Source organism: Aedes albopictus, chromosome 2 (assembly GCF_035046485.1).
Source record: "Aedes albopictus strain Foshan chromosome 2, AalbF5, whole genome shotgun sequence".
Lineage (NCBI taxonomy): Eukaryota > Metazoa > Arthropoda > Insecta > Diptera > Culicidae > Aedes > Aedes albopictus.
Genome location: NC_085137.1, coordinates 108189108 through 108215765, shown reverse-complemented (window position 1 = coordinate 108215765; position 26658 = coordinate 108189108). Strand labels below are relative to the sequence as shown.

Sequence of the window (26658 nt, the reverse complement as noted above, 5' to 3'; positions counted from 1 at the left end):
GTTCTGAAATGATAGCTGGATGTGGTGTGGTGCCATAAGTTACTAATGAGCGCGAGTGGAGCGAGTAATTCTTGCTGTTGGGATGTGTGCGCCTGCCTGGAGGTGATGAACGCCGCAAATGTAGCGTTGTTTGTTTTTTCGAGGTTCATATTTTAAACAGATGCGGGAAATGAATGGATTAGCCGTGAACGTTTCTTAATAAAGTTGGCTGATGCTTTATTTATTTGGATATGAATTCAATCAACAGGTTTTATGTGTTATGGTGGCAGTTAGTCGTTGAATGAGGTACTGCTGAGGAAAACTTTAGCCCATATTCTCGACTGATGAAAAGGGGATTGTTTGTTCGGGAATTCTGAGTGATGAATAGGAAACATTTGAGAAACATTTTTTGTGTCAAAGTATTTCTGCGAAGACTACATAGCAATTCAACTTTGCCAACGTGCATTCACGTCCAATCTTCGTCAATTATAGCCTAAGCTCATCACGCAAAATGCCTGATTCGCATTCATAAGGGAGATATAAACATGCTAATCGTGACTCCCCAGGCAAAAATCAACGCCCCATACATAGAACGAAAGCTCCCAGCAATATAATCACCCCCAACACTTCGGGAACATCTCTCATACCCATGTTAGGAAAAATCCTCACGTTCGTGTTAAATCACCGCAGTACTCGCGTGTCGTTTGCCCATTCCTGCGCATGCAGTTTTTCCCCACCCCACGAAAGCACTGTAAAAAGTCAACCAAATTTGACTCAAATTTATGCCACCCCTAGGTACATTAGGCAAATTTTAAATTACATAAACCGGGAACTGGGAAAATTACGCCCCTCGCGGGCGAAACGAAACCGTGGAGGTGGAGGGGAAGGATTTTTCATTTCCTTAAGCCAGCACAAATCAACAGAAATTCCTACATACACCCATACACACAAACAAAAGTCACATGCCTGGTGGTCCTGGTGCTGCTAGGTACATGACGGTAAGGCACCGTCCTCGTCGTCTCGTCGTCATCGCGTCGTCGAAGATGGAAGGAAAATTGGGCACGAACTTTTTTTTTATGATTAATGTCGAGCTTAATCAGGCGACGAAACGTGCATGCGAAATTGATTTTTTTTTCTTTTGTTGGAGAGAAACGGAGAAAATTGACCCATTCAGTGCGTTGTTGTACCTCTAATTTGATTTGACGGCGGTCGGCGGGAGGGTGTTAGACGGATCGTGTAATAGGTATTATGAAAGCCGAAAATTTGCATCATTTAGTGGGGATTGTGGCTGGATCGATTGGGGTAGCGGTTCTTAACAGACGGTGCTGCAGTGATTGAAATGTAGTGATTGAATCGACTTAAAGTTTATTTGTTAAACTATTGTTAAAGTTATCTCAAAGGTTTGTTCAAGTTGACTTTAACAAAAGTGCTCTGCAAGATCTACAACACTTGGATAAAGCAAAGTTTATATTCTGTATCATAGTTAACTTCGTGTTACGGCGAACTTTATTCGATCGTAGAGTTCTGCGGAGTCCAAAGTAAGCACGATTTCCTGCCACAATGCGCCTCTGAATTTCTCTGCTGGTGTCGTTGTCGGCGGTCACCAGTGAGCCCAAGTACACGAATACTTCAACCGCCGCGATTTCATCACCGTCGATATAAATTCGTGGTGGCGGGCGCGGTGACTCCTCCCTGGAGCCCTTTGTCAACATGTACTTTGTCTTCGACACATTAATGACTAATCCGATTCGTCTGGCTTCACTCTTTAGTCGGATGTACGTTTCCGCCATCGTCTTAAATTTACGAGCAATAATATCAATATCATCAGCGAAACCAAGCAGCTGAACGGACTTCGTGAAAATCGTACCACTTGTGTTAATCCCCGCTCTCCTTATTACACCTTCTAACGCAATGTTGAACAGCAAGCCCGAAAGACCATCATCGTGCCGTAAACCTTGCAAGATTCGAAGGGACTCGAGAGTGTCCCTGATACTCGAACTACGCACATTACTCGATCCATCATCGCCTTCATCAAGCGTATCAGTTTATCCGGGATTCCGTATACGTGCATAGCTGTTCTTCATAATGTTGCATCTAGCATGCATTTTGGTTCAGACAAATGTCAATTTTACAACATCCTTACATAAATTTTGTACTGCATTAATGTTAATTTTGGAGCATCCCAATGTTCATTTCGGAAGTTCTTTATGAACCTTTTCTAATGTTTGAAGTCTATTTCTAACCTCATTCATGCACATTTTGCATCATCTTTCTTCCATTTTTTTATCACTTGAAAGTCAATTTTTGACCATACTAATATGTTGTTTATTTTTATTTATTTTTGTTTTCTGATTCTGATTCTGATCCCAAAAATCATGAAAACGACTCATGATTTCATGAGCCTATTGCATTTTCGTTTTATAAAATATACCATGATTTATGATCATGATATTATGAGCCATTGTCTCGTAACGCTACCAATGCGTTACATTTTTTTCTTGAATCGTAAAGGAGCATCCATTAAGTACGTCACGCTAAAATTGAAAATTTTCGACCCCACCCCTCCCCCCTTTGTACGGGTTTTTTCCTATACCTAATACATTGCTTGCCACACATTCACAAACCCCCCTCCCCCTAGGACCGTGACGTACTTAATGGATGGCCCCTAAAGCTAAATTATATTATTGAGATTTTCTGGATTTTCTGGAATCATGAAGCTATATCATCTTATTGAGATTTCGAATCATGGTTTAGGTGCGCATCGCTTATGATTCTCGTGGATTTTAGAACCATTGCGATTTCGAATCATGATTTCGGGTATGCATCGTTTATGATTCTGCATATATTTTAGAACCAGAAGCCATCCGGGTGGGTTCTCACAAAATTGAGTGTATTCCCGAGCAGAAGAAAATAACAAGTGAGTAACATATCAAGGTATTTATCTTAAATACTATCATACCTTGATTAGGTGGTAATAAGAGGCAAAATAACAAAAACGAATACCAAAATTTCGTATGAATAACACCTAGAAAATAACAGGTCTTATTATTCCAATAATGAATGCATACCTTAAATTTCAATATCTGTATTTGTTATTTCAAAGTTATTGAATAACAAACTAATAACATTTCTTGTTATTAAATGTTTCTTTTGTTCTATGACTTCATGATGTAATAGCAAATCTTATTCTTTGGTTATTTTCACTGCTAAACCAACAAATACTACATCAATACCAAACTTTGCTCAAATACCTCCAACTGTTATTGTGATGTTCTCATAACATTTCGTAGAATAACGCAGCAATAACAATTTTAAATATTAGAGCACATGTTGCTCTTCGCGTGGTATTTGTAAGGTATGCCCTTCTGTTCGGGTAGCCATTTTTCCGTCAAAATGGTTTTGACTTTTAACAACTATAAATTATTTGTTTATGCATTAGGCTTGGTCAATTTTTTCATTATTATTGTCTTTTTTCGATTATTGAATACTTCTCGAAGTCAAATTTTGTCAATACACTATATTCAAATAATATTTCGATATGGGTTCGACTCCCGACCGTTTTTTTTAAATGAGCATTTCCTTGACTGATTTCAGCATAGAGTATACGAATTCAAAATTGCTCATTGGCAATTAAAGCTTTTATATAACTGTAGAAGTGCCAGAGAAAGTGCTTATTGAATACTTAGCTGAGAAAGCCAAGTCCCAGTGGGCATGTAACAACCTCAGCAAACCACAATTTTGACGACGACTTACGTGTCGTGAAACGCAGCCGAAACAGGAATACAATTGGGTTTTTAAATTTTGAAAAATGTACTGACATTTTGACTTTATATGAAAGAGAACTATTTTCTGAACCACTATGATTTTAGAATTTTGTTTTGGTACCTAAAATCTGTTTCATAGAGATTTTTTTTAAATCACCCTTTGATAGCTGGAAAACTGGACAGCTGGAAAAATGCGACGAGGGATGATTCGACAAATCGCTCCCATACAAACTTCAATTTGATTTTAGAATAGGTTCCCGGGCACCAAAATTCATGAAAATTTGGATTTCGGCTCAGTTTGACATGCAGATTCAGAATATAGAATTATTTCAACATCGCTAAAGAATTTAACGCTGATGGGACGGTGTCTACATCGAAAGATGTAGTCGGGGCGGGTTTGGTATCGTTTGACAGCGCTGGAACACGAACAAAGTAGCCGGAATGGAATTGGACGGATCCGGGGCGAGGAATGACAGCCGCAGTCGTTTGAGCTAGAATGAGAACGATGGCAATCGGATGTTATTTAGAAATGAGTGTACAAAAATTGTGAAAAATTATTCGGCACATTTGTTTTACTTACCATTTTCTTTGGAAGAATGTTTCTACTTCGAACTAAAAAACATTATTGTATTTGAACTATTTATGTTTTTTTTGCATTTTTTTTTTCAACATCCACCAATGATTCCGCACACTGAATGGCCATATTTTGACAGGTACTAGAGTGTCATGAATTTGGGCTCATAAAAATGGCTGCAACGAATCATGATATTAGTTGCTCGGATTATGAAATTATGATTCCTGATCATGATTTCATAAAATAGCAGATCTTTATTATTATTATTATTAATATTTATTAAAGACACTTTACCACTTATGTGGCATTCGTGTCTGAGCAGATCTTTATGTTTTATGATTTGTGAATCATAAAAACAGGATCGGATTTATTTCCGATCACTAGCAGTGCATGCGTGTCAAGCTAATGTTTATTTTGAATCACTCGCATGTTCATTTTAGACCACCCTAGTTACTGGGTGGTCTGAAATGAACGTGCTAGGTTACCTCAATGCTGATTTCGATTATTATTATTATTATTATTATTATTAATCATATTTATTAAATACGTTTTACCACTTATGTGGCATTCGTGTCTGAAAGCATCCTAATGCTGGTTTTGAATAACGTTTTGCCCATTATAGGCCAACCTCATGTTAATATTTCACCCTTTTAATCTTGATATATGCGCCCAATTCAATTCATTTTTATTTTTTGAACCATCCTATTGTCCCCTGATGTTCATTTGTATCACAGTTGTGTTTGTTTTGGGCCATCCCAATGATTGTCTTGAACCACCTCAATGTTTACTCTGAACCACCCTCACCCAAGTATCCATTAAACACTATTATTAGTCTTGTGTGCAAATATAATGCTGTCATAGAACTGACGTGCTTTATATTGGCCGAGTATTAGCACTATATTCTGAAAATGGCGAAATTTAGTGGTAATAGTAACAGGTACTTAGATATTTTATTTTTGAATCCCCTTGAATTTCATTTTGAACCAACCTTTTGGGCAACCTTAGTGCCATATTTGGGGCAATTTGATGTAGTTTTGGCCCACCCTAAACAGGAATAAATATTTAGGTAATAAGTTTGGACTGCCTAAAAATTAATTATGATAAAGTCATGCGGTGATTAATATAATATAAATATAAATATTTTTTTGCTTGCGAAATGGTTTTCAAAGAAGTGCAAAGAAATTTAAGAAGGGCGAGTAGCTAGGAGATTTTAAGGGTTGAAGATGAGATGAATCATGCGGGGTTTCAGAGGGTTTCAAAAGAGTTTCAGGGAAGTGGGGGATGTTTTTAGGTGCAGAGACGGATTCAGGGATTTTAAAGGGACTTTTACAGGCTCTAATGGTTTCATGAGTTCAGATGGTTTCAGTAGCGTTTCATGTGGTTTAGGAAGGGTTTTATAGGACATCATAGGCTCAGGTGAGCTTTACCGGAGTGCAAGCGGCGTTGCTGGAAGTTTGAGAAGGTTTCAGGGAGCTGCACAGGTTCGCAGGCGTATCTCACGGAGATTCAAAGCCTTCCAGGGGTTTTTGGAAGGTTTCAATCGGATTATAAAAGTTCCCTAATGAGTTTCATTGTGGTTTAAGGGGGAGGAGCAGGCGGATTTTAGATATGTTTCAAGACGTTATAAGGCGTCTATGTTTCTGGGCTTTTCAGAGGGGCTTTAGGAGGCTTCACAAGTACACAGGTGGTTGGTGTCATTTAAACTCATAATGGTGTTTTAAGGGTAGCTTAACTAGTCTTAACATATCGCTCCTTTTCCTGTAAAACAACCTGAACATTTTTTTTTTCGAATGAGTGTAATCAATTATGTACCTTTTAATTTCGCCCTATTTTGCTACACTCATTCGAAGAGGGTATTCTGCTTAGAGGGTTCGAAAAATCGATACAAACAATCCCTAAAATTTGGAAATTTCGAAAAAAGATTTGAACTAGAAATTCCAAAAGTAATTCTTCCGAGAAATTTATTAACATTCTTGGCTAAATCTATTCAAAAACTCCTGGAGAATTCTTCGGAAAAACTCCTGGTGAAATTTTCAAAGAAATTTTCAGAGATATCTTAAGATAAAGCTCTGGACAAATGAGCACAGGAAATTCTGAAGAAATTCTTGAAGGGATTCTGCGAAAAACTCTGGAGGAATCTTTGAAAATCCATGAAAAATTTCGTGGAAGAACACGCGGAGAAATTTCTGGAAGATTTTTTGGACTTATTTACGAAAAAGTTAATGATGAATTTCTGGAAGAATTATAGGAAAAATTCCTGAAAAAATCCTCAGAGAAGTTTCTTGATGAACATAGAAGGTATTTTTGATAGAATTCTCAGAGAAATCAATCCAGAAATTAGAGCAACAATTTTGCAGAAATTTCTGGTAAAATTCCTGTAGGTATTAATTTAAAAAAAATTTTCAGTCCATATACTTGATTTCTGTTTCAAAAATATTTCCTGGAGTTACAATGGCTTGCTAATGTTCAATTGAAGTATTGAATTGAATTGGTTCAATTAAAGCATTGAGTTGAAGTAGTTTATTGAAGTATTCAAGTTGGTGATTTTAAATATTTTCCAAGAACATTCGAAGGAGTTCGCGAATAAAAACAGGTGGGAATGATTGACAAAAAAAAATCAGTCTAGCAATAAATGTTAAGAATTCAAAAAAGTTAAATGAATTGAAAAATGGACTTTGTAAAATGTTTTAAGGACGATTCAAAAATTCACATAGACACTGTCCACAAATTACGTAACTTTCTAGGGGGAGGGAGGAAGTATGGCTGAGCGTTACGGTCCATACAAAAAAAAATAAAATGTTCATACAAATTAGCTTTACGGAGGGAGAAGGTGGGGTCTAAAAAATTGATTTAAGCGTTACGTAATAAATGGATGTCCGAGTAGAGGATAAGAGCTTAATAATAGCATATTTTGATACGGAGATCAAAAAGCGATATGGGCTTGATTGACATAAGAGATAAAAGATCTGAAAATAAAATGAAAAATTTACTCCTGGAACATCATCATCAAATCATATTTAGATTTTGTAAGATCTAATCAATAGCAGCGAGCTATTCGTATGATCTTGAAATATCAAATTTTGATATTGTTCAGATGTTCCAGGAACATTTTTCAGATCTTTTATCTCTTATATCAATCAAACCAATATTTTGTTTTGATTGTCAGTATTTTACCTCTACCCGGGTGCTGCCATATAAGACAAATAAAATGATCATTTTTGACAAAAAAAATAATTTTCCTAATTATTTTGATTTTTTTAGTTTGCTGTTACTTAAACACAGTTTGATAACGGAAAAAATATGTTCATGTACCATTTTTGATAAAAATATTCACGCTAACGCCGCCCAGCACAAAAGTGCATAATTTCCAGACTACACCAAAAATGTGTAACCCTTGCACATTCACAAAATCAGCTCCTGTGTCCGCAAAATCGTTAAATTCGCAAAAATTTTTGTACAGCAATCTAGCTAGGTTCACTAGTGACCTTGGAAAACAAAAAAAATATCAACATTTCGCATCTAGACGAGTGTACGAGCTGTTTTTGAAAATGTGTAACTGTAACACATTTTTGTGTGGTCTGGAAATTATGCACTTATGAGTAGGGCTTACACATTTTAGTGCTGAGCGGTTTTACTGTGTTGAAAATGGTTTTCTTCTGCTTGTTTTTCTTAAATCGATGAAAAATAAAAATTCATTATTAAAAGCATTTGATTAGTCATTTTTCGACGGAAAATAAGAAAAATATGGATGCGTGAGTTTCGTGTTCAAAATTTGGTTAACCATCCAAAGGTACTGCCCATAAACTACGTAACTTTTTAAGGCCATCTCATGCCCTCCTCTCCCTCGTAGACTTTTGTCCATACAAGATTTTCAAAATTTGTATAGAGCATAGACTTTGCTCAGAACCCATACATCTACACCCACAATTACCATACCCACCCCCCACCCCTAAGAGTCTACGTAATTTATGGACAGGACCAATGATGTTACGCTAGGTGCACCACGATGGCGTAGTGCATGATCAGCAAGCCAGTCTGAGTCAGTATGACCCCAATATCCTTCTAGGGTTAAACATGGTTTCTGTAAAAATAATATTCACAGGAAACAAATTCAGGAGATACCTTAATTCTTCCTTTACATTTGCAGGTAAAACGATTTTGAAAATTTCTATTTAGTTAATGAAAAATCAAAAATAAAAAAATAAGGAAGTTATCTAGTTTCGCCTTTGAAAATTGTTCGATTCTTTTTTGAATTTAGGTCGATGATATAAAATGACAACTGACATAATATTTTTGAACCTGTAGAGTCATTTTTAGTATATTCAAGTCGCGAAATATTCAAAACTAAAATAAAAAACTAGAAACAAGTTTCTTTTATATCACCAACATGGCGAAAAGTCTCCCCCGAATGTAGTGGGAATCAAATACTCACTTCATGGCTTCACAATACGCCTAAACTTCTGGCATCGCTGACGGCACTGCCTCGAAACCGACAATAAGGGTAATTGTATGTAACTATATAAAGAACACCTATTTAAGTTTATGAATGAGATGCAAGTAAAGATTATAAAAAATACTTTAAATGTTAACTGAATAAAGTCGACAAAGTCACAGTCATTAGAGCGAAACAATGTTCGAATAGTTTTACGACCCAGCAGCCAACAGTAGATATTATTGGCAATAGCTGCAATTCATATGTTTGCGTTTGCACTTGCAGCTCGTCTCTATTAAGGTTTAAAAGCAAACCCGAACAAACGCATAAATGACGCTCGCCAAATTGGCACATTGCAACACACGAGCTGACCGACGGACGACGGAGCGGCCACTAAAACCGAACAACGATCGTTAAAATCTGCAGTTTATCTTTATTGTTGCATTAGTGCACCACACAAAAAGACTGCTTCCACACAGTGCGCACCCATAGGAATATGTTATTTTTAAAAGCCAAACCAATCGTGATAATAATGACGGTCGTAAAAATGTGCCTCTTTCTTTTACCACTCGCTCCCCCTGGCAGGGTGAATCTCCATCATCTTTCAATTGGAGTTCTTGAGAAACGTTTTTGATCTAAAATTGGACGAGTCTGATCTGGAAAGGAAAACCATCTGTTCTATTCGTGATGGCATTAAAACAGATATTGATTGTTGAGAAGCTCTTCGAAATGTTTTCCTTTCCCAGAATATATTAATTATTTTCTTATTTACTTTCACTTTAAAAAAATGTGCTCAATTATTATTCTTCAAAGGGTTTTTGATGTTTTGTTTTATTTGGAATAAATCAGTAAAATGAAACAAGCTCACCAATGTAATTTAACGATTATTGGCTGAACATTTCACCTACAGAGGATAGACAAAATGATCGACATATCTAATTTTTTTGACTTTTCAAAAAATGTCAACTAGTTGTGTCTTTTCAAAAAGTGCATCACATATTTATTCTCAAATTTTCGCATTAATTGTGTATCAGTGGTCCAATTTTGGAAAAGATCGAGCTATTCTACACGAAGTTAGAAAAATTCCAGAAAGAGATATTAATCCTATATATAGAAAATATTGCAAAGAAATTTTGAGCTTAAAGTTAGCTATTGGATAATTATACCTCTTTTCTAGATATTTTTTCTAAATTCGCGTAGCATAGGTAGCCCGATCTTTTCCAAATTTGGATCACTGATACACAACTATTTGATTAACTTACAGTATAAATTTGATATAATATATCAAAAAATATTATTTTTATGCAATTTTCAAGAAATTCTGCCTGTTTGACCATATTTTTGAAAAGTGTAAATTATGCCTGGCCTGTTCATTTTGTCTATCCCATGTAATGACCATTAGTTGATTCATCTGACATTATTTTAGTGAACAAACATTTTGCACGGATTTGCGCGTAGATTAAATGTTGTTCTCGACATTTTAATCAAAAAATCACTTTTTGTTTTGTACCCTCCAGATTATTACATGAAATAATATCTTTACTATCCAGTCTAAAGTCTTCCAACCGCGGTGGTTGCTTCGTTTCCAAGTAACATATTTCAAATACCGTTTAAAGCCAGCAGATCCTCTTGAGACGCCCGACATCGCAGCTCAAAAATATTCTACTCCATTTCCCTCGAATCGACCTTCAGTACTAACTGACAGCTCCCTCCGGGAGCATGTCTCGACCAACCGTCGAGGTCAATTCTGACAAGCTGGTATACATTTTTTCCAAGTAATGGCATACCGTTGCCAGTTATGAACTGGCAAACCATCATTCTTCACTATATACAGTAGAGAGCGCATTCACGTCGTCACACTAATCGTCTTATTTTTTTTTCTCCCCTTTCCGGCAGATCATCATGTCCGAGAAGGACAAAACCAAGTTGGCCTCCACCGAGAAGCGGAAAGCCGACGAAAGCGAACCCGTTAAGGATCTCAAAAAGGTAAGCCATCGCGCCATCGCCCATCGCATCAGCACAGGGCACAACCAGCAGCACTAAACTGAATTTCATCGGAATAACTTGGGGGATTCATAATTCATGATATTCAAACTGGAAACGGTGGAACGGTGGTGTCGGTCGAGTCTGGCCCTCCTCGGTTCGCGTGGGAAACAAAATTCATAAACTTAAATTATTAAAGCCATCATCCTTCCGAACGGGGTAGGAGGGAATATTCAATTCGTGGGGGTCGGATGGGTGAGTCGGGCAAATTTCGTTAGCACGCGCCATCTGCCGGCTACCGGGTGAAGGCGCACGGGCCAAACTGGAACAGGTGTGTTCGTTCGTTCGTTCGTTCGTTCGCTCGCTGTTAGTTCGCGCGACTTACATCAGCTGACTGAATTCGATTAATAAATTTTTAAAGCGGAAATATCCGCACGTGCTTCCATATGGTGCAGTGCAGTGGGTTGAGGGCGATGACGAAGACGTCGACGGCGGAGCCGACGGCGATCGACGTCTTACTAGACCGGGATGCTCAAGAAGTTTCTTTCGAGGCCAAAATCCCAAACCTTCCGTTTTCCATACAGTATCGCTTAATTGTTATTTGCATTGAATCAAAATTCAACCATCGCGCAACAATAATGACAATGTCGCAACCTGTATTTGTTGCGACAAACAAACCCATGCGACATAAGTTTGTCCCAACTTGAAAATAATGGGATTAACATCGTACACCACGAGTTTAGAGATTTTTAAGCCTTGTATTGCGATTTTCGAACGGTAACTTCGAGTCGGTAAACACTACAACTCTGGTGAAGCTCAATCATCAAACAGTTTCGACTTTGGGTTAGCAATAATTGATTATTCACGAGTTGAAAAGTACGCAACAAATTCAGCTTCCGTTTTGTCTGCAACAAAAAATTTCGAGATCATGTCATTATCTGTTACCAGTTGGGATAAAGAGTAATCGCCGCGTCTTCTTTGTTGCTTGTTTTGTGCCTCTTTTGTCTGACAATTCTCTTCACTGGTTATTTGACAAGCATTTTTCTCGTTTGAGACAATAATAAACTAATCAGGATATTCATCATATACAGCCACGACACAATTAACCCTCTAATACCCAAATTTTTCATTTTGATCTAAATATCATTTTTCGCCATCTAAAATCGATTTAAACATGTTTTTGTAAGATGATTCTTTTTAATTCTCGATTTTGTGAATTCCGGTTTTTGATTTTTCTAATTGTTTTTTTGACAATCCCCACACTTTTATATTTTTCTTGGAAGCCTATTTGGGATACAGATTTTTTGAGGCGAAAATATTTTGAGATTTTATGACTATTGTTGAAATGTTATTATTTTATTTTTTTTCTTGGAAAATTTTATTTTCCGTGTAAGGAAAATAATTCTAGAGTATATTCGATTCCCTTAAACTACTTTACTGTGATAGAATGATTTGGGAGAAATTAAAACTATGTTAATTGTAGCGATTCAATACAAAATAAACAATAACTTCTGAAAGGTGACAAAAACATCGATTTTTCAATGATTTTGAACAAATGTAAATACGTTTTAAACGACACCAAAAACCATTTTGAGATACACAGAACAGACCCAAATATCAGCCAAAAATATAACAATTTTGATTTTCCACGAAACAAAAATTACCCCGTCTAAAGGCGAGGTTAGGTATTAGAGGGTTAAAGACGACCCATTATCACAATTTTTCAAAAGAGTTTTTATCAATATTAAATTGAGGCCCTATAAGCGGCTGCACTTGACGTTTTCATATCGGCTCTCGTTTCAGATTGTTGAACAGCCTTTCTGAAGATTTCGTTTGCGTTAAATTTAATTTCATTTCGATTTTATAAAATGGTGTTCCTGTCTAAAAAATCCAGTGCCTGTTCGCGTGTGCAAAAAAGTGTTTGTGGTTCCGGGCTCCTGCATTAGTAGCACTGATGTCGGTGCAAATGAAGCGTCCGTATAAACTACCGGAGTGAAGAAAATGCGGTCATTTTGAGCTGGTGATTTGGTGAGAAAGTTCCAACGTTTCCCCTCTTTCAAAAATAAATTAGATGTAGAATTACTTTTGGCCTGTGTCGAATAGTAGACTTTCGTTTCCATTGTTTTTCTCTAATATTTTACATTTTTAACACATTCAATGATAAGTAGACAACGTTCTCCGCGTTGTCCGCCTAGATTCGTAATGTCGGGGTACGAAAGAAAAATCAGTTTTCATTGACGTCGTTTTACGATTTTTTTTAGTTACTTTCTTTTTTGTTTGAGATTTTTTCATATTCAGATTTTTTTTTTTCGATAATGATGTCACCTATCGAACTGCGTCCTGTCTCAAAAATACCTTCACTAAAAATCATTTCTAAGACAGTTTAAGCTAGACTAAATGTCGCGTTCAGTTCATTTTTGTGTGGAATGGACTAAAGACTTCTGCTTCCCAGTGAAGTGGAGACGCGCGATAGGATTTTCTTTTTAGCTTGTTTTCGCGTGAAAAAGTGCTCAACCCCTTAGGGACCATCCATAAATTACGTCACGCAAAAAATCCCGCTAACACCCCCCCCCCCTATGTCACACTTTTTGTATGAGACCTCTGAAATTTTGTATGGGTTGTCAAAGCCACCTCTTCCCCCCCTTAAAGCGTTTCGCAATTTATGGAAGTTCCCTTTAACACTGTTAATATTCCCTGAAAATGACGCGAATGTGAGAACGATTTCAACGGGGATTTTTTTGCGTGTGCATCGTTATCGCAAAACAAAACAAGAATCCGTCCGGTAATTGTAGCAATTTGTTTACCAAAACAAACACTCTAATACATCTTCCCTTCCCATGTCCAAGCTCCTAGTGATTTCTCGTAGTAACGCAGAGAATTCCTCGGTTATTGGCCTAAGCGAGATTCACGCCATCACTTCCTTCCCTATCCTCAATTGACCTGCATTCGGACGCGGCCGGCGCTGGTATTGCTTATTGAAAAGTATTGGGATTCCAGCATTTACACAATGAGGAGAATGCTAGTCCCAAGCATCATCTTTTGGTTCATTGTGTAAATGCAGTTGTCCTTGCAATAACAGAGGAGCAACCGCGGGCGGTCAATCATGCTCATCATGCTCATGCTCATGCTCATGCTCATTAAATTGAGGCCCTATAAGCTCAAAAATGATTTCCTTTTGCTCGTTTTAAAAATCGACGAAAAACGAAAAATCGAGAAAAAATAGTTAGAAGCGTTTGACCATCCAGGACTACTTGGCAAATTTTGAGGCTAAAAGACAGTTTTTTCAGAAAAAAAAACCTCCATGAGAGCCCGTTTTAAAACGCCTTGAAACCCCTCTCAAACTTCCCTGAGACCACCAGGGCCGGAAGAAGCCTTCTGGAACTCACCGAGAACTTCCTTGCAGTTCCATGAAATGTTATAGGATCACTTTGAAGCGTATGTAACAGCCGTTCCATACAAAACCGATGTACAGTATTGTTCCGATTTAATCACGTCCCTTTTCAAAGATACTTTGATAAATTCTTCAAAACCTGTACGCATTTTTAATATTTTTAAGGGTGCAAAACACGCCTTTAACATTCATCTTGGAGAAGAGGGGAAATAGTTGTTCTTGTAACAGCAAATTAATGAAAATGATGCGCAGAGGGCGTGATAAAATCGGAACATTGCTGTAGTGCAAATCCGAATTTATCGATGCTTAGTGGATACTTAGTTTTTCTTTCGTCGAAAGGATGAACATTTAAAAAAAAAAATCTGAAGCATCTAGATTTTTCAAAATTTTCAAAAAAAAAATACAATATTCGGGATAGTTGTATTTTTTTTAAATACATTGAAGGGACCAAATTGCGCTAGGTGCAAACATGTAAATATAGTTTTTTTTAAGTTTTTATATTTTAATTAGTATTATTTATCCATACTAGAAAAGCCCGTGCACAAGGGGGGGGGGGGGGGTGTTTGGGTTTGAAACCCATCCCATTACCGATGTTCCATACACTAGGCTCTCCTCCGCCTTTTGCCGAAATTAGGCAAAAGCCATCCCTTGGCGCCATTTCTGTGCACGGGCCTGATACTAGACACTTATGTACATTTATTTATATTTTGAGTTGTTATGAGATTATGCACACAAAAATCATTAGAAATCACTTAAATAATTAATAATGCATACTTTAATGGAGGATAACTCCCACCCTTTTTTTCATGTGTCACTACAAATATTTTGAATTTTCTGATAAAAATGTAAAAACAGGATTCTCTCTTGGACCCGAGACTCCAGGTATTTCTTCGAAAAATCTTTGAAATATTCAGGAATATTTTTGAGGGATGCCCCTTAAGAACACATGTTTATGTTGCCCTTTACAGACATGTACCAATTTATTGATTAAATTTGAAAAAAAAATCGCGTTCTGGTGGGATTTGAACCCACGACTCCTTATTCGCTAGACCGGCGCTTTTACTAACTTAGCCACAGAATAGGTAACAATTCTGTGAAATAGAAAGTCAAACTGACTCCGAGCCCACACCATGAACACTCCTATTTTCATAATTCCCTGTCTCTTTCGGCTGAGATGTCAACCTCTTAACACGCTCGCAGTTGTGCTTTCTAAAATTATACAAGCGAGAGCGAATCGGTTTATAGTGTTTTTATAATTGTGAAAATAGAAGTGTTCATGGGGTGGGCTCGTAGTCAGTTTGGCTTTCTATTCCGCAGAATCCCTAGCTGTTCTGTGGCTTAGTTAATTAAAGCGCCGGTCTAGCAAATACGGAGTCGTGGGTTCGAGTCCCACCAGAACGTGATTTTTTTTTCACAATTTCATCTCTCAATTTTCCAATTTTTCAACATTCTGTGTCTTCTTATTTTCAAAATTTTCCCAGTACGAAGCGTTAGGTTCCTCCTTAAATTTTCTTGAGAATTTCTACAGCAAACCTTTCTATGGATTCCTTCCTGAATGGATTCATTGATTCATTACAAAGTCTATCAAATTACGTCACGTAAATGGCATACTTTTTGAATGCTATCTCTGAAATTTGTGTGGGGTTGTTACACTTTGCTGAACTCCCTTTCCTTCTCACAGCGTAAAGTAATTAATAGCCGTTCTCCCTTCAGAAATAACTCCAGGAATTCCTCTATAAAGTGATCCAAGGACTCTTTCAGTAATTCTTCCTTCATAAATTATGTCAGCGATTTTTCTAGGCTTCCTCTAAAGATACCTATCTTCAATAATTTTCTTTCAGATTTTTTTTCGAAAATTGTTTCTTTCCATGGAATCTATCGAAAGCTAGGTCAGAGGTTACTTTTTCTAGTGTGTTCAAAATATGCATAGGGATTTTTTTTGCTAGTAAACTTCCCAGGAGTTCCATCAAAAATTTCTCCAGGGATGGCCTGGAGAAATATCTCTAGGGGTTCCTCCAGTATTTTTTCCAGAAATTCCTCCAGTGATTTCTTTAAAAAAAATCTACAGATATTTTTTTTACAAACTCCTCCAGAGGTTTCTTCAGCAATTTTTCCTAGAATTCTTTCGGAAATTCCCGCTGAAATATCTCCAGGAGTTCCTCCAGAAGTTCATTCATGTTTTATTCACTATTTACATTTTTAGAGATTCCTTCAGAAATTCATACAGATATCCTTTCAGAAGTTTCTCCTGGTATTTCTCCTGGTATTTTCCCAGAAATTTCTCCAGGATTTAAACCTCCAGGTGTTTTAACTAGGATTCGTTAAGAAATTATGAAATTTCTTCGGGAATAACTCGTAGAAACTTCTACAAAAAAATCCTTTGGAAATTTCTCAAGTATTTTTTTTTATTCTATAGATTAACGGCTACGCAGTCTTAGGGTTCAAAAAACGAATAATAAAACTCTTTTTTTGAACCCTAAGACTGCGTAGCCGTTAATCTATAGAGTCAAGATTACAGTCGATTCCCAACAGCATTTTTTTTTATCTTTACAAAAGTTGAGGTGTTTTCCCAGACAGTCTTGCAGGGATTTCTTTAAAAAAAACGCTCCATCTAGAATTCCTTCATGACAATTCTCTGAGATATTTCCCCAAGGATTTTTATAGAATTTCTCCAGGGATCTCTGTAGAAATTGGACAGGATTCCACGGATCCCGTCCAAAGCTGCTTCAGGAATCTCCTCAGAAATATCTCCTGAGGCTCCTTCAGTAGTTTAAGGATTTCTTCACTACTTTCAGCTAGGAATTTCTTCAGATTTTTTTCCTAGGATTGTTTTTTTTAATTCTCTTAAATTGCAGCGCTTTTTTCGGAAATTCTTCCACGGGTTTCTCCAGGAATCTCAAGAAAATTTCTTCAATGGGTAACTGAAGAAATCTCTAAGATGTTTTTTCCAGAATTACTCTTGCGATTCCTTAAGTAATATATCCTGAGATTCCATCGGAGATTCCTCCAGAAATTCTATTAAATTTTATTTTACAGAATACTGGGGAAATTCTTCAAGGATTCCCTGAAGGAATTTAAAAATAATTCCCTGGAGAGAATTTAATTTCCTGATGAATCATTTAAAAAAATTCCACAGCAATTCATGCACAAATTGCAACCAAAGATACTGCAGGAATTCTTGAAGCAGTCTCTCAATGAACTTCTGGAGGGATTTACGAAGAAAGTTCTGAAGCAAACCCTGGAAGAACTCCTGGATATTCTTCTGGAGGAATTCTTGAAAGGATATCTTACAAAAAAAAAAACTGTAAGCTGTTAGTGGACAAAAATCTCTAAAGCAATTACTGAAGTAATCCTTAGAGCCTAGAGGAGTTTTGTGAGGAAAATTTAGCAGAAGAAGTTTAAAACAATTCTGGATGAATTTTCAAAGGAACTATCGAAATAAATTTCTTGATTTTTTTTTCATGAAATCTCTGAAGGAATGCCTGGAAAACTGGAGAATGCTTTGCAATATTTTCAAAAAGAATTTCTTGATTCTTCCTGGAGAAACACTAAAAATATGAATTTTTTAAAGAATTGCTGAAGGATCCTCCCCTGCATAAACGTTTCAATAAATCCTAAGAGATGTTTATGATGTTCCCAAGTAACATACATGGTAACAAAACAGTCACGGCAGCGCATGTAAGGGTTGCACAGATGTAACTCTGACTTACTGCGCAACCCTTACATGCGCTGTGGTGACTGTTTTGTAACCATGTGTGTTGCTTGGGTTACCCCACGAGGAATATCCGAGAATCTAGAAAAATTTCTGAAAAAATGCCTAGGAGAATCCTAGCGGAATTCTTGGAAAAATATCTGAAGGATTTACAGAGATATTCCTGAAGCAATCTCTCGAGCAACTCCAATAAACATTTCAGAAAGACTTCCTATAAAAAGAAAACTAGATTTCTGATGAAATCGGTAGAAAAATGTTGTGATGAATAGGGTCTGGGACCATTTGGGCAGGAGCACCTATTTTGGGCACTTGCTGCTATAACTCAGTCATTTTTGAACCGATTGACTTGATTTTCGAAACACGATCAGGAAGGCGCAGTATCTAGCTATGTTCAAAAATTCAAGTCAATCGGATTTAAATTGACTGAGTTATAGCAGCAAGTGCCCAAAATAGGTGCTTCTGCCCAAATGGTCCCAGACCCTACTCGGTGGAACCTCTGAAGAATTTCCTGCAAAAATCTCTTTAGCAATTGATTAAGTAATAACTGTAGCTATCTTTGATGAAATATCTAAAGTAATTGCTAGAGGAACTACTCTTCAATCTGTTTAGAAATTTCTGGACGAATTGATATGTTAAAGAAAAGTCTCTTCAATCTGTTTAGAATTGGACGAATTGATATGTTAAAGAAAAGTCTAGAGGAATATTTGAACAAACGGCTGAAGGAATATTTTGAAAAGTTTCCTGAGAAATTTCTTGATAAATTCCAGAAAATGATTTTAAAAAATCTTGAAGGAAATTCTTGAGGAATTTGTGAAAGTATCTTGGAATTCTTGCTGAACTCATATAAACAGTTCCTGCAAAAACCTCAGAAAAAAAAGTAAAACATTACACCCTGGAGTTTTATTTTGTACAATATTCTTTAAGAAATTATTTGAGGAATTTGAGAAGTAATTTGCAAGCCACTTCTAGGACCTAGTTCCACAAACTTGCTGGTCCTTTGATTGATATTTTCCTTTATCTAGAAATACGAATTTGTTCACTTCTACCTAGAGGAATCCTTTAAAAATTTCTTGGTGAACGTCCTCATGAGCACTCTCAAAAATCTATAGCAACACACAAGTGTATTTTTTTATTATTATTACCAAATTATAAAATTAAATTGTCGACGTTTTGACAGTAGCAATTCACGAAAAAAAAATAAATTAAAAAAAAAAAACTTCACGTCGATTACGCCGCCACCGCGGACTTAATCAACTTACTGGGTTTTGATTTAAATATCATTTTTCGTCATCTAAAACCGATTTAAACATGTTTTGGGAGGTCATTATTTTAAATTGGCGATTTTGTGAATGTCGGTGTTTGATTTTTCTAATTTTAATTTTTGAAAATTCCTACACTTTCATATTTTTCGTAGACGCCTATTTGGAATACCGATTTTTAAGACGAAAACATTTCAAGATTATCAATAAAAGATTTTTATTTGATTTTTTTTTTCATTGCTGTGATGGCATATTATTATCTTGTGGGCAAAAGAATTTTCTTAAATTTGTCGACTGTTATTTTGAAGTTATATCTGTCTCAATTCTATTTCCGTCTACTCTATATCTATTTCGGTCGCAATATTAGTTCAATTCCTGTCAAACCTTCTACATGACACTGCAGAATGGTCTAAAATGATGTTTCGACTGTAAATTTTGTTTTACAATAGATGGTCCATTCCATCGCAATCTAAATCATGCTTTCAAAGTACTATTAAGAAAAAGGCTTTTAATTTTGCTTAATAGTACTTGGAAAAGAAAAATAATTTAGATTGCGATGGATTGAAACAACTTTTAACAATTCTACGTATACCAGTGCCATGTATGTAGAAGGTATAACTGAAATTTAATTTTTTTTTTATTACCGTACAAATTGGGCCGAAGGGTCTCAGATTTCCATGAAACTTTTCCACAGGCAGGGATTTATCCATAAGCCAAACATAAAAAATTGAGAAAAATTCAGGGTCGTCTATTTTCCTGGAAAACTCAGGTGGATTTTTTTGGTTTCCCCTGATACTACTTACTTTGAAAAATCATAAAAGCATCATAGAAAAAAAGTTTTTTTAGGACATGAAAGCAAATTTCCAGAAAAATATGAACTGGACAAAGTTTTCCACAAAATTTTCGACAGTTGTGAAAATTCGTAAAGAACAGCTGGGAAAACTATGCCCGAACTCGTGAAAAATTTAAAAAAAATATTTTTGAGAAGGTTTTTTTTTTAAGTTTTAATCGCTGAAATATTTGGAATGCACTTTTTTCGTTTTTCGTTTTTTTTTCGTGAGCTATGGCCAATTTTGTTGAAAAATGTCCAAATGTGCCATAAAGGCCTTTTTTTTAATCATAACTCAAGAACGAAGCATCGTAGAGACAAAGTTTTTAGTGAAAATGAAAGCAGTTTTTTCAGAAATCCAAAAAAATATGAAGTGGACATTTTTTTCCAAATAATTTCCCACCGTTAAGAGAATTCATAAAGAAAAGCCGGAAAAGCTATGGCCGCATTCGTGGAAAATTTTCAAAAAAATATTTTTGAGAAGGTGATGTTATAAGCTTTGATCGCTCAAATTTTTTGAATGCACTTTTTTTTCTTTCCTGAGCTATGACCAATTTTGTGAAAAATTACCATGTAAGCCTATATTATATGGTCATGTTTCACAAAATTGGTCATAACTCAGGAACGAGAAAAAAAGTGTATTCCAAAAATTTCAGCGATTAAAGCTTATGAAATTACCTTCTCGAATTTTTTTTTCGAAAATTTTCCGCGAGTTCGGGCATACTTTTTCCGGCTTATCTTTATGAATTTTCTCAACGGTGGAAAATTTTGTAGAAAACTTTTTCCACTTTATATTTGTTTCGGATTCCTGAAATAAATTGCTTTTATTTTCAAAAAAAAACTTTGAGTCATGATTTTTCAAAGAAAAAGCTTATATGGCACATTTGGACATTTTTCACAAAATTGGCCGTAACTCAAAAACGAAAAAAAGCGCATTCCAAAAATTTCAGCGATTAAAGCTTATGAAATAATCTTTCAATTTTTTTTTAAATTTTCTACGAACTCGTGCATAGTTTTCCCGGCTTTTCTTTACGAATTTTCTCAACTGTGGAATATTTTGTGGAAAACTTTGTCCAGTTATTTTTTTTTTGTTTTCTGAGAAAGTTTGCTTTCATTTCCAAAACAACTTTGTTTCTACGATGCTTCGTTCTTGAGTTATGATTTTTCAAAGTAAAAAAAAAACAAAAAAATCTACCTGAGTTTTCCGGGAAAATAGGCTACCCTGATTTTTTTTTGAACTCTGCCTGTGGAAAAAAAATATAAAAATCTGAGACCCTTCGGCCCAAACCCGTACGATAATAAAAAAAAATCCCCTATTGTGACGAAATAGACATGAAGTAGACGGAAATACTATTTGAGGGACAATCAGTTAGTTTTATTTGTATTAAGGAATTACTAATTGTTTAACAACAACTCTTTTTATGATATGAAAGGTTATCTATGAATTAGTAATTTGGTATCACATTTAGGCATTAGGTCGGTGCTGACGGGAATTAGATTAAAATCCTACATTATTCTTGATTTTTTTTTATTTTCTTTGATTTCGCTGTAGGTAACTGAAATATGGTTGGTTGTAGGTTGTTGGATGTGTACGATCGCTACTGTAGAAAAAAAAAAACAGAAATTTCCTTGGCTACCGGGCAAACGAGAGGAAAATTAACGACACTAATCTAGTCTCGTAGCAGCAGCAGAAGCTCGGGAGCAGGTACCATTGCGCGTTGATTGGGGCTGTTACGAGGTCCCTGTCAGCCAGAAGCAATCGGGATAGACAGAAAGGGGACAACGCAGCACCACTCTAGAGAAGGTGTGAGTGGATAATATGAAGGAAGAAAATGGCACTCGCGACACGCATCTCAACAAACCAGGACGGAATCGACGCAAATTGAGCATCGTCGTCTGAAGTCTGAAGAGGCGAGGTCTTTGAAGATTAACCCGTGAATACCCAATCCCGCCTTTAGACGGGGTATAGTTTGAGCATTTTTGTAATTTTTGTGTCGTGGAAAATATTTTTTTTATATTTTTGGCAAATATTTAGGACTGTTCTGTATGTCTCAAAATGGTTTTTGGTGTATTTTAAAGCGTATTTACATTTTTTTTAAATCATTGAAAATATGATGTTTAAGTCACCTTTTAGAAGTTAAACAATGACTTTTTGTATTGAATCGCTACAATTAACATATTTTAAATTTTTCCTAAATCAAACTATCCTTTTTTAATAGTTTTAGGGAATCGAATACACTCTAAAATTATTTTCCATAAAATTACACGGAAAATAAAATTTTCTGTGAAAAAAATTTAAAATAATAATATTTCAACAATAATCATAAAATCTCAAAATGTTTTCATCTCAAAAAATCCGTACCCCAAATCGGCTTTCAGGAAAAATATAAAAGTGTGGGGATGTTTAAAAATAAAAATTATAAAAATCAAAAACTGAAATTCACAAAATCGAGAATTAAAAAGAATCATATTCCAAAACATGTTTAATTCGATTTTAGATGACGAAAAATGATATTTAGATCAAAATCAAAAATTTGGGTATTAGAGGGTTAAAAAAACTGACTTCCACCAGGTGAAGGCAATAAGTTTATTAGTCTTATGAGCATGCAGGATCGCGTGGGAAAATGGGACAGTAATTTTATAGAAAGTTGTTAACTTTTTCTTTCAATAAAGTGGGTGTATTGCTTTTAGGACTCGCTGTGTCACCAACTTGGCTCATTAGGGCCCATCTCTAAACTACGTAGACTCTTAGGTGGCAGGGGGTTTCAGAGCAAAGTCTACACCCCATATAAATGTTGTATTTGTGGTGATTTGAGAAATCCATCAATGAGTATACGTAGTTTATGGACTGCACCTTAGCCATTTTGTCTTGCTTTTTTGGTTTGCATGGACAATTGACAATCAAGTGTTGTTTGAACTATGAGATAGCGTGCTAATTACTATTTACGCATAGCTGGGAAGCCTTAACATGCTTCAAGCTGTTTTTTTTTTTTAATTTTTACATTTGATTGGGCTTTACCTCTTAGGAACAATCAGAAACCTTTGTACAATCATCACTTTGATTACTAATAAACTTTCCTTAAAGCTTATGATGACGTGCAACCTTAGGAAAAAACATGATAAATCACGGTATCTGGCAATCCTCGCTTCTGGTTCCTGGTATAAAACATACAAACATCACAGTCAGTTCAGTGATAGCATGTTGATGCATTTCCACCCGCGTACGAATGCTATTGGTTGAGTACACAAGTGAATGAAAATATTGCATTCATGTTTAACAAAACTGTCACTTTACACGCTGCAGGTTGAGCTGTAGATCCTCGTGACGCCGCCAGTCCTCAACCCGGCGATGCAGCGCCGGGGCCTTAATGTCTGTTACCAAGCAGGAGGTTGCTCACGAAAGAAAGCTTTTCCGCGGAAAACACGCTATGCATAACACATCGCACCGACGACGTCGTTTTTTCGCCATCACCCTACTGCTCCTATCCCAAGCAAGGACTCTCCCTCGCAGGAGTGCATTATTTGCATTCACAAGTGGTGCGAGGATTTGATTGAGTTGAGTCAAGATTTGCGCGAAACGGAATTCTATCGCACTTTTTGTTGAATCGTCGCGTGCTTGTTGTGTACCGTCGTCGACGCGGCGTTGGTTCGGTGTGTTAATAAGAGACAAGCGCGTTGAATCGGTGAATCGGAGCAACGAACATCACAAAAGATTCACCGCCTGCCAGTCCGCGCCACGCTTTGGCTCAACGGTGAGAGTGTTCTTCTTTAATGCATTACTAACGAGGATGTCACTCTCGCGCGCAAAGATGATGGTTGCCCGGCGTGTGGTGGTAGTGCAGTGAAATAGAAAAACCTCGGGAAAGCAGCAGCAGCATTTTTTATTTATGCCTCATTAGTGTGCTCGAGGACCCTTCGGGGGACGGAACTTGGCATAACCTACTTACGTCCTTTATTTATGTCCTGTGTGTGTGCTAGTTGGTTTGCTGGTTGGCTGGAATGGCAGAATGGCAAATGGGACTCGACACCAGGATCTGACTGAGAGAGGTACAAGTGGACAAAGGGGAAGTGTTTGTCGATTCAGTGTCGTTCATGTTCGGAATTTATGAATTTTTAACATACTATCATCGGAGTAGGTACGTACGTACGTACGACAACCAACAGCTCTGCAGCCAATCCCGGAACCAGAGCGACAAGATGCTGAACATTTACATTTGAATAAAAGTGTTCGACGACAATGGATCGGAACGGATATTCGAAAATTTCTGCTGCGCCAATGCCATTGCACTGGCGTGCGCAGAGGGACGTGGTCGGGATTGTGATGTTCTGGGAAATTTCTCCAAGGATTTCTTCAAAAAATGCAATTTGAGGAGATTTTTTCGCAAAGATTCGAAGAATGTTTCAGATCAGAACATATTCTTGAATTTTCCTTTAGAAATTTAGATTTTTTCAAGGAACTCTATCAGAAATCATTGCTGAAATTTCTCCAGAGGTTTTAGAAATTTCTTCATTGGTTTTCTTAAGAATTCCAGGACTTGTTTTATTTATGCAGGATTCCCATTAGAATTGTCTCCAGGACGTCAGAGATTATTGTATGCTAATCCCCTTAGACATTGTACAAGAAATTCCTCTAAGAATTCCGCTAGAGGTATCTCCAAGAGTTTTTTTTTTCATTTTTTTCTCTCGGAAAGTTTTCCAGGGACTTTTAGAAATAAATTGTGGGACTTCTTCAATAGCACAATCAGTGTATTTTTCTGCAATTTCTGAAAATATACATTAAAGAAATCACTTAAAAATTCTTCTATGGATTTTTTTTTTGAAATATCTCCAGAAATTTATCTATCATTTTTTTCTTGGAATTACTTCTTTCTTAAGGCATTCTCCCTGGCATTTATCCAGAAATTCCTCCAGAGATAGCTTCAGAAATTGCGTCAGGAATTTGAAATTGCCGAAAGATTTTTTTCAGGAATCTCCAAGTATATCACGGAGAATGTGTTAAGGAATTACTTCAGGAATTCTTTCAATGATTCTTCCAATTAGTTTCGTGGAATTTCTGGAAGAACCTCTGAAAAAAAAATCCTGAAAAATTGAAAAAAATTCTGCAGATATTTCTGAAGGAATTTTCAAAGATATTTCTGATGGAGCCACAGGAGAAATTTCGAAAAAAAAAAATCCATGTAGAAATTACTAATTACTGCAGGAATCCCTGCAAGAATTTTTCTAGGAATTCTTGGAGAAACCCTTTGAGGAATTTCCGAGAAATCACTGTAGTATTTTGGAAGAAACTTTAAGAGGAATTTTTGAAAATTTCCATCGAATAGCTTCTGAAGAAATCTCTCATTGAAATTCCTGAAGTAATCCTCAAAATTCTAAATAAGTCTCTGAAGATATTTTGCCAGGGATCCCTGAAGAAATTTCAAGAGGAATTTGAACAGAAATTTATGAAAGAATCTTTGAAACAATTGCTGAAGAAATTTCCAGTATAATCCCCGGAAAATTTTTGAAGAAATTCCAGAGTTAATTTCTTATGAATTCTTATGAGAAATACTTGGAGAGACTCCTTGGAAAACTCTTGGTGGAATATTTAGAAAAAAATTCAGTCCACAAGAGTTTTAGAGAGCTTTCAAATAAATTCTTGAATATCCGGGAGAAAGTTATTTAATAATCACTGGAAGAATTTCCGAGAATGATCCTTAGAGCAATTTTGCAAAGTCTTGAAGGAATCCGTTAAGCCTAGTAGGATGCAATCCTTAAAATTCTCAAGATATTTTGGAAGAAAATTTCAAAAGCAATTCGAGCAGAAATGTTTGAAATAATCTTTGAAAAAATTGCTGAAGAAATCTCCAGTACAATCTATGAAGAAACAATCCCTAGAGAAATATCTAAAGAAATCACTGAGCAATTTCAGCGATAATTTATTGAGAATTTCCATGAGAAATACTTAAAAAAATTCTCGAGAAACCCTTGGTGGAGTTCGTAGGAAAGTTTTCAACCTACAAGAGTTTTTGAAGTACTTTCAGAAGAAATTCTTGAAAATTTAAAATAAACCTTTAATTCTTTAAAGAATCCCTGGAAGAATTTCTAAGGAACTGGAGGAATTCTAAACTTTTGATTTTAGATTTTGATTTGGGAGAAATCGCTGAAAATACTTCTTAAGGAATCCATGGGTTTCCCGAAAAAAATCTGGTATAGATTTCAGAAAGAATCTGAGGAAAAATTTCTGAGGAAATGCATGCAAGCATCGCTAGAGAAATTCTTGGATTTTTTTTTTTGAGGGAGGAAATTCCAGAGGATCTTCTGAAGTAATTCTCAATAATCCGTGAAAGATCTTCTGAAAGTAATTCTTAGAGGAGTTTTTCAACCATAATGCAAATTTGGAAGGAAACCAAGGAAAGTTTTATAAAAGAGTTTTTAGCCTTACTACTATGGAAAACTTTAAAGTTTCTTAAGGAGTTCCTGGAAGAATTCCAGAGAGATAACTCAAAGAAATCTCCGAAGGCATTTCAGGCAGAATGTCTTACATATTCCCTGGGAGATATTCTGATGTGATCACTAGAGGAATTTTTGGAGGAATCTAATCTAAACAGCTAAAAACTTAAGGATTTCTGTAAAATGTAACTTATTTTATAAATCCCTTCAGAAAATTTGACGAATTTCATTAAGGAATCTTCAAAGGAATCTTCCATTGAAGAAAGTTTGGAAAAAGTATCTAAAGATTCTTGGAAAAATTTCCGA

The 26658-nt window shown here is 36.1% G+C and overlaps 1 protein-coding gene across 3 annotated transcripts in view; it reads left to right on the top strand.

Moving 5' to 3' along the window:
• LOC109421283 (pseudouridylate synthase RPUSD2) overlaps window positions 1–26658 on the top strand; it is a 646492-nt gene that overhangs the window by 486940 nt on the left and 132894 nt on the right. For all 3 annotated transcript variants that reach the window (XM_062850211.1, XM_029852879.2, XM_062850210.1), the window contains exon 3: window positions 10646–10735. In XM_062850211.1, the coding sequence (XP_062706195.1) occupies window positions 10646–10735 (90 nt within the window). The remainder of the gene's footprint in view (window positions 1–10645; window positions 10736–26658) is intronic.